We start from the raw sequence: 8,819 nt of genomic DNA on the forward strand, positions 1-8,819 counted from the left end.
GCAGGAAACCAGACAGATATTCTTTTTAATTTGATTGTCTTAAAAGTCTGAAAATAAAACATCACATAAACCAGAGGAGTCGTTCTTCTAAAAATGGATCTGATTGGTCTGTTACATTCAGCATCAGTGATGTGACTGTCAACAGATTGGTTGCAGACATCAGCTGATTTATTTCCACCTGGGAGGCTTTAGGTTATTATCACCTGAGAGCAGCGTGCAGGTATAGCTCTGCTGGTTCTCAATCTGAGAGCAAAGACCCACAGCTGGCCTCAAGGTAACTGTCGGTCCCACGTCCTCTGTGCTTTTACTTTGACAGTGCTAAGAGGAAGTGGGTGTTTCATTTTTCAGCTGGTATCAGGCTGAGGGTTTTACCAGTGTGAGCAGCAGTGTCTCATTTGCCCTGTATTGATCAGCGATCGTGATGGCTAAGTGGGGTGAAGGAGACCACCAACGTCAACAACTGGCACTGGTCTGTTCATCTTCATCAATGCTACCATCACTGCAGTACTCATTATACTACTATTATTATTATTACTACTACTTATTTATTGTAATAAATATAAACTGGTCCATGTGGCAGACAGACAGACTGATGAAGGTAGAATTCAGGTAATGCTGTTACTATAGAAGTTGCTTCAGCTCAGTGATAGAAAACGCGCAAGAAGGTCAGTCATGTGACATGCTGAGGCCCCTCTTCATGTGTGTATTCAAGCTTTTGAGTAACAAAAGTTAATTTTTGAGTCTTTGGGGCTTCCTGCAGGTAACTGAGGGCACTGGCCTCATTTCCATGGTAACAGCCTGAATGTCATGACTGAGTAAGAAGAGGACATTTCCAGAATGATCTCAGTGTGTATGTGATACTGTAGGATGAGCTATTTTAGACTCTCAGTGTGTGTTATGTGAGCCGCAGCTGGTTCAGCACATGTTTGGAGGTATTTTTGAACTCTGTGATGTCAGAGGTGGGCGTGATTTGGTACCCGCTGACCCTCCTCTCTCCCCTGGTCAGGACAGAGCGAGATGTGTCCTCCTGGTCCTCGGAGTGCCTCCATCGGTTGCTGCTCGGTGTGCAGGTGGAGGGACCTGAGGGTGTCTGCCATCTGACCGAAGTCACTAAGCTGGAGGGAGAAGCTTCCATCAATAACCGCAAAGGGAAGCTTTTCTACTTCTACGAGTGGCAGCTGAGACTCAGCTGGCTGGGTCAGTGATCTCACTGATGATGTCGTCCATCCATTCATCATGGGAGACCATCTCAATTTGGTTCATGTGACTGACTTTAACCTTCACGTAGATGCTGTAGATATGGGGTCTCAAACTCACAACCCAGGGGCTACTTGCTGCCCCATATATTGACAGTTTGATCCTTGAAGTGACTTTTTTTTGTTAAAATAAGTTATTTAAGAAGCCAAAAATGATTTAATATGAAGGCAATATGAGCAGAGAGTACAAATATGCTGAGGGATTGGCTCTGTTAGTTCAGTGAGAGAGTCAAAAACTAATGTGTACACTTATGTCTGCATATTTGTTAAATATGAACAAAATGATAGTAGAAGTGCTGCCATGTGTCTGGCCAGGTAGAGAGTACTGATGTGTTTATTTGGTGGTTCAAGTGGCTTCAGTTAAGAGTGAGAAAAAAACGTTTTGTCTTGTTATACAATATTTGAAATTTAAAAATACAACACTACATTTTAGAAAATATTTGTGGGTGTTTTCTTATTTGTTTGTTTTGTATTACTTGAACACTGAAGTGGCCCTCCAATAAGATGACAGTGCCAGCAGTGGCCCATAGCTCATTTAGGTTTGAGACCCATGCACTAAACCTTTTAGCCAAAGTTCTTCTAGAAGCACGTCGCACAACGTGGCAGCTATCATGATGATAACTCTCGGAGCATGTTTGAGCAGTTATTTTGAAATATTATCAGCGTTAACCCTAACTTCAGTGGTCACTGGGGAAAAACTGTAAAGAATCTCCATTGTGAGTGTTGAATAGTCAGGTGTTCATGCTTTACTTTTATTGAGCAACAAATTATTTTTCCTGGCTAAATGAAGATCTTCTAAATCAGCAAGACACCATCTCCTCTTTAGCTCACAAGTTATCTGGTTGAAAATGCACATTATTCATTTATACCAGGGAGTCAAGTGCTTTTGATTTCAGTCAGGTAACACTTTAAACAAGATAATCAATCTCTATGGGAGTAGATTTCAAGCAGTGGCTCTGCATTGTGTTGGCACATGGTATTGAAAAAATATAAAACTGAAGAGTTCTTCCCCACTGCTGTGTAAGCCATTATTGTAAACCAGGAGTCTTTGCTGATGATATTAATTATAACTACTAAATCTACTCTTATCCTGAATGAAAGGTTTCATTTTGACTCAGTGTCACCCGCTCTGGCCCTTGGAATACATTTGACTATGACTGCCAGAATCTCTAGCCACGTGTACAGCAGGGATTTTAACATAGGGTTGCTCTTTTTCTGTAGTGCCAACTGTTTTCTGTGTGCAGGGATGTCCTGCAGGGGAGTGAAGTTCAGAGGAACTATTGATGTGTCCAACCTGTCTGACGAAAATGACGAGGACGACCTGGATGTGAGTTTGACTTCTGATTCTGATCACATACCCTGCAACCCAGTGATGACTGCACAGATGACATATTGATAATTATGTTGCTATCCAGATCTGCGTGGCTCTCTGTAAAGACCAGCCCAACACACCTCTCCTGGACCTCATGAAGACCTCCGGCATCCAGGAGTATCGCAGGGTTCTGGGCAAGTATGTCCGGCGGCTCAAATCAGGTTTGTTACCTAGAAGACATCAGGCAGTTTCTGACCATAAGGAGTTTTTAGAACTGTTCGTGGGTGTCTCCTCTGTGTCTCTTAAGTAGATCGGTCAGTAACTATCAAAGCCTTTTAGGGGTGGGTCTAAACAGGAAAAAGCTAGAAGTAATGTGGAAACTTGAAACCATTAAAGTTCTGTGAAATTCAGCAGTGAGAGGTGGGTGGGTCCAGGCTTGAGATAATAGTTGGAAGTGAATACCAAAGTGTTAAGAATACTGCTGATATGAGGGGGTGAGTTACTGAGACAACCAGAGTCTACAATTAACTCTAGCACCCAGCAATCCTGTCAGAGTCTGGCTGAGGCAGACTGTATGTATTGCGAAAAAGAACTCAAATGCAGACCAAAACAGAATGTGAAACGTGACATGGAATAACAAAACCGAGCCGTTTATTAAGGCTGGCAAAGAAGTACAAAACAAAAGACAAAGGTGAAACTAAACAATAAACTAAACTGGGTGAATTAAGATTAAAGCATGAAAAAACCTTCAACATGAAACCTGGCATGGAGACATGGAAAAAAAACCTGGATGCATGACGTGAAAACAGCAGACGACCTGACAAGAAATGACTGAAAACACACAGACTAAGTACACACAGGAGGATAATGAGGGAAGTTGAAACACATGGGGAAACAAGTGAGGATAACGACATCATAGGGGAAACGTAAAGCTAAACACATAGAACACAGGAACACAGAACCTCTTCAAAATAAAATGGGAAAGATAATGAAACGCAGATGTGACAACATGAACTTGACAACAAAAGACATGAAGACATGAAACACATAAAGGACAAGGGATACTTAATACAGGGGTTGAAAACTTAAAGGGAAACTAATAAACAAATTACCTTAGAAAACCCAATGAACTTAAACATAAACCATAAACATCCAAATTAACAAAAACTCAAAACGCTGGGTAAAAAGACCCAGGATTGTGACACATCCACTACAAATGCATGTGAGCAAAACACGTTAAATCTAAGTGGAGCTTTAGTACTCTGTTTTGAGCTTCTCCTGGTGGTTGGAACGTTTGTAGTTTCAGCCCTCAGCAAGCCATTACTCTGAGACAGTCCCTAAAACGCTTCATTATGAAATTTACACCTGTAAAGATCAGCCAGGGAGATGACCCATGGGGTAACTGTGACCTCTGATCCCACAGAGTTTGGTCAGGGAATGATTCTTCCCACCACCAACGCACTGAAGCAGCATTCATCTGTGTCGACCAAGAAGAATGGGGTTAAGACCAATAAAACCCAAGTAGGATGCTCCTCCTGTCCTGACTTAGCTCCTGTTCAGCCTCACTGTTGAAGTGCTGACCTTTGATTTTTCTGTGTTGTCCTGCAGATTAGCCCCGCCCCCAAGTGGTCCTCCAGTACCGCCCCCTGTCCCACAGGTGATCGTAACCAAACCTGCAGTTTCGATCTGAAAGAAACATTCCAGACCAACGCTCATGAACTCTACAGGACATTCATCAGCCAAGAGGTACTCGAACAGACTAGGAAGGACCAGACGAAATCAGAACAGACCAAGAAAGACAAGAACACGTTATAAATGACGCCCTATGAAAGACCCTGTTCAATTTATCTAAATGAGTCATGACCAGCCAGCAAGAAAAACTTTGTTTGATTAAAATCAGGTCAAATCTAGGCTAAAAATTGGTGTCAGACTTTTACGAGTTCAGTATGAATCCTAGGCCTGAAACTGACTGAAACCAGACAATGAAAACACAAATACAATTAACCAGGTGATCAGAACTGGGCCCCGGCATTACCTGAAATTAGGCCAATCTCAGACTAGTAAGGTTCTTTTTATACCACTGACATCTCTGTGCAGTTCATGCAGGTATTCACACGCTCATCAGCGTTGGTGGACAGTTGCTGTGGGGGGAAATTCCAGTTGCTGGACGGGAGCATCAGTGGACAGTTCACACAGCTGGTGAGGTCACAGCTGCCCAATCACTCACACATTAGCAAAGCTGTACCATGACGGAATGGTAAACCAGACTGTGCCCCTCCCCACAGGTGCCAGACAAGAGGATTGACATGAAGTGGCGGTTCAGGACATGGCCCAGCAGTGAGTCTTCCTATTAGGATGTGATGCATTCATGTTTTTCTGCTGCTGCTTTCAGGGACACTCTAAGCTCTCTGGACTTTCTCTAGACCACCATGCCTCCGTGAGCCTAGAGCTGGATGATCGAGGAGACGACACAGAACTGAGGTTGGAGTGCCGAGGAGTCCCTTTAGGAGAAGAGGACTCCACCAGAGAGGGCTGGATCCGCTTCTACTTCCGGGCCATCAAGCAGACATTTGGATACTGAGAGACTCCAAACCCTGGAACTCATCTGACAGACCGAGAGGAGGTGGTGGTTAGAATGAACTGTTAAAGGAACAGTAACACAATTCCTGTATCAAGGAGGCACCATGTGACTCCCAGACTAAAAGGAACAATGTACCCAAGAGGTTCCAATCAAAGACTTTAAAATCTTCTTTTAAGCTTTGACTTGGGATGTTAATAAACAACTTCTCTCCACTCTGTGTTTGTCCTGCTGCTGTCAACATGGTGCAACATTTTAACGTCAATCATGCATGCAGTACAGTTCCTTCTGTTTTTTCTCTTTAGTTTAACTTTTTCTTACTTATTTCTTTGTCCTTTACTTTGTACTTAGAGTGTTCGTCTGTTTTAATAGCTTTCCTTTCAATCATGTGAATTGCGAGAGTTTTGGTTCTGCTTGTGACCGCGCAAGTGTTACTTTTATTGAGGAATGGGACCGTGGCACAGCTCCTACACACAGCACGGATGGTTTACTCCAGAGATCAGCTGATCGCCCTGATGCCAGCCAGCTTTTCAGTCCTCAGACCCACAGAAGTACCAGCTGAAATCTGGAGGAAAACACACTGAGGATGCAGAGATGGAGGACAGAAGAAGAGAAAGAAGGAGACAGCAAGGCTCAAAGAGAGAAGAAGATGCAAACCGTGTCTGCCACCTATTATAATCAGGAGTGTTCGGTCACTAGCAAACAAGATGGATGATGTAAAAGCGCTAGCACAGAGTCAGAGGGAGTACTGGGAGTGTAGCTTGATGTGTTTCATTGAATCAGGGAAGCACCAGGATATTCCCGATGACAACGCATCCGTGAATGGCTTCCACACTGTTTGGGCTGACCGGGACAGTGCAGCGAGTGGGTAACCCTGCTCACATAACAATCAAAGAACAGATTTGTTGTCCGGACATTGAACTGTGCGCTGTTGGACTCAGGTCGTATTATTTGCACAGGGAATTTACCCTTCTGAACTTGGAGCCTGTTTACATTCCCTCTGCCAACCCCACAGCTGCGTCTGACACTATCCGCTCTGCCATAGCCCAGTTACAGACTTAGCACCTGAGTGCCTTCATTGCAATCTTGGGGAACTTCAACCATGTGGGTGGCTGTAGCTCAGGTGGTAGAGCAGGTCATCTACTGATTGGAAGGTTGGTGGTTCGATTCCCGGCTTCCCCTAGTCTGCATGCCAAATATCCTTGGTTCACCCCGGAGGACTACCGGAGGCAATTTCGGGCTAGTCAGATGTCAGCGGGGGAGCAGCCGTTCACTTGGGCTCGACAGCTGGAGGACACGGCGGCGAGCTGGCTGTGTCCGGGGCCAACACTGGCGGAGGACCAACCTGCCGGCAGGACCGCCGCCGGTACTGCGGGCAGGGGGGGGGCCCTCAGAGCGTCAGCTGCTGTTGTCTGCAGCTCAGGGGAGGGGAGGCGAGATCAGCAGGACGGAGAGAGGCATGTCGCATCCCATTTTGGGCACAGTTCCACAGCTTACTGGGGTAATAAACTGGGTGAAATCGCAACCAGTTAATTTGTGTAATGTTTGCCCGGCACTTAGCAGTGACACTGGGTCGACTGATACTGATTCTGGGGGGGAGGAGGTGGCGGGAACCTCTACAGAGGCCCCACTGCCTCCGGTTATGCACCTCACAGAAGATTTTTCCCTAGAGCAGTCTCGGGATGACACCCTACGCTCAGCCTATGATCAGGTGATAGATATTGATGGTCTGCTGGTGCACCCTGAAGCCTCGCGGACTTACACCCATTTCCAGTTACGGAACGATCGGCTTTATCGAGTGAGTCTTGACACTCGCACGAATGAGATCTGCACCCACAACCCAGTTGTTGGTGCCACAAAGCCGCCGGGAAACATTTTCCAGGCGGCTTATTCAAACCCCATGGCAGGGCATTTAGGATGCAAGAAAACTCTGGAGCGCATAATGGCCTAATTCTATTGGCCGGGTATTTGGGCCGATGTGCGCCGCTGGTGGTGCCCAGAATGCCAGCTGGTTAACCACCCAGTCATTCCAAAGGAATGCGCCCATTACCGTTGATGGAGATGCCGTTTGAGCGCATTGGTATGGATATCTTCGGGCCATTCCACCGGAGTGCACGCGGCTATCGCTTTGTGTTGGTGCTGGTGGTTTATGCAACGTGATACCCGTAAGCAGTACTGCTGCACACCATTTCAGCAAAGAGTGTGGCCCAGGCATTGTCTTGCGAGTCGGTATTCCGAAAGAAATGCTGACTGACCAGACCACGTCGTTCATGTCTCGCACTCTGAGGGAGCTATACAAATTACTGGACATTAAATCTATTCGGACCAGTGTCTAATACCCTCAGACTGATGGAGCGGCTGAAAAAGACTTTAAAGTCCATGATTCTTAAGTTTATTCACGAGGATGAACGAAATTGGGATCAGTGGCTAGACCCCAGGCCTCCATGGGATTTTCTCCCTTTGAGTTACTGTATGGCAGGTAGCCGCAAGGGGTGCTCGACTTGATTCAAGACAACTGGGAGGAAGGGTCGAGCCCCGCAAAGAATAAAATTCAATACGTGCTGGGCCTGAGAGCAAAGCTGCACAGGTTGGGGTGGTTATCACGGGAGAATTTACTCCAGGCCCAGCAACATCAGCAAAGCTTGTACAACAGAGGGGCTAGGCTCAGGCAATTTTCACCAGGAGACAAAGTGCTTGTATTACTACCATTCTCCAGCTCGCCAAGTGACGAGGGCCCTTTGTGGTCACACAGCGAGTGGGGTCGTTGACTATGAGGTTGACCAGTCAGACAGGAGAGGAGCGACGCAAATTTACCACCCCAACCTCCTTAAAGCATGGAGGGAGGCTGAAACCACTGCTCTGTTGAGCCTGGTTAAGGAGAGAGATGAGTGTGGGCCGGAGGTGCCAAATTCCACCATCCCCGCCTCCCTCCATTGTGATGACCACTCACACAGGCCCAGAGAGCAGATGTTGCTGCACTGCAACAGCGCTTTGCTGATGTGTTCTCCCCCTGCCCGGTCGAACGTCTCTCATAGAGCACCATATTGAGACACAGCCTGGCATGACAGTGGGTTCATGGCCCTACAGGCTCCTGGAGCAGAAAAGACAAATTGCTGAATTGCAGAATTGAACAATATGCTGAGGCTAAAAAGTAGCCCCATAGTTATATGATATATAAGATATATGCCCATAGTTCTTGTGGTGAAGAAAGATGGGTCTATACGGTTCTGTGTGGACTACCGCAAGGTGAATGAGGTGTCACGTTCGATGTGTACCCAATGCCCCAGGTCGACGATCTCCTGGACTGGTTGGGCACTGCTTGTTTTTTCACGATGCTGGATTTAAACAAGGGCTACTGGCAGCTTCCCTTGTCTGCAGAGCAATCTTCCCTCTAAGCTGCACGCGTGTGCAATCGCACACTGCTGGCACGGTCTCTGCTCACAGAAAATCTGCATTGCGCACAAAAAAAAAAAAAAAAATCGAACCTGAATTGAAATTAAAATAAATACTTTGTGGCTGCCGTCAGCAGCAGTTATGCAATTTGAGACAATTTTATGGTTCAAGTTACAATGAATAAGTGAAATACCTTATTGTTAATATATGTGCGATGTAATGTATGTTGTTGGTGTAAATACATTTACAAGGGTTTACAGAATGTTTCCGGGGTGGAACC

General features: G+C 45.9%; 1 protein-coding gene across 1 annotated transcript; it reads left to right on the forward strand.

The window, feature by feature from the left end:
• Positions 1-720: 720 nt before the first annotated feature.
• Positions 721-8,597, forward strand: LOC102295387 (activator of 90 kDa heat shock protein ATPase homolog 1). The gene is made up of 8 exons (XM_014331514.2): positions 721-1,197; positions 2,501-2,583; positions 2,672-2,789; positions 3,992-4,089; positions 4,177-4,314; positions 4,666-4,767; positions 4,854-4,905; positions 4,992-8,597. The coding sequence occupies exons 1-8, from the start codon at positions 951-953 to the stop codon at positions 5,147-5,149; spliced, it is 996 nt and encodes a 331-aa protein (XP_014187000.1). The 5' UTR covers positions 721-950; the 3' UTR covers positions 5,150-8,597.
• The last annotated feature ends 222 nt before the right edge of the window (positions 8,598-8,819 follow it).

Source organism: Haplochromis burtoni, unplaced genomic scaffold (assembly GCF_018398535.1).
Source record: "Haplochromis burtoni strain Fernald_Lab_line unplaced genomic scaffold, NCSU_Asbu1 Contig_2692, whole genome shotgun sequence".
NCBI lineage: Eukaryota > Metazoa > Chordata > Actinopteri > Cichliformes > Cichlidae > Haplochromis > Haplochromis burtoni.

Excerpts from the sequence above, each read along its gene's own strand:
- LOC102295387 (XM_014331514.2), top strand. The coding sequence starts at position 951 with ATGTCAGAGGTGGGCGTGATTTGGTACCCGCTGACCCTCCTCTCTCCC. Across the intron at positions 2,584-2,671 it reads ATGACGAGGACGACCTGGAT|ATCTGCGTGGCTCTCTGTAA; the intron begins GTGAGTTTGACT and ends GTTGCTATCCAG. Across the intron at positions 4,768-4,853 it reads GTGGACAGTTCACACAGCTG|GTGCCAGACAAGAGGATTGA; the intron begins GTGAGGTCACAG and ends CCCTCCCCACAG.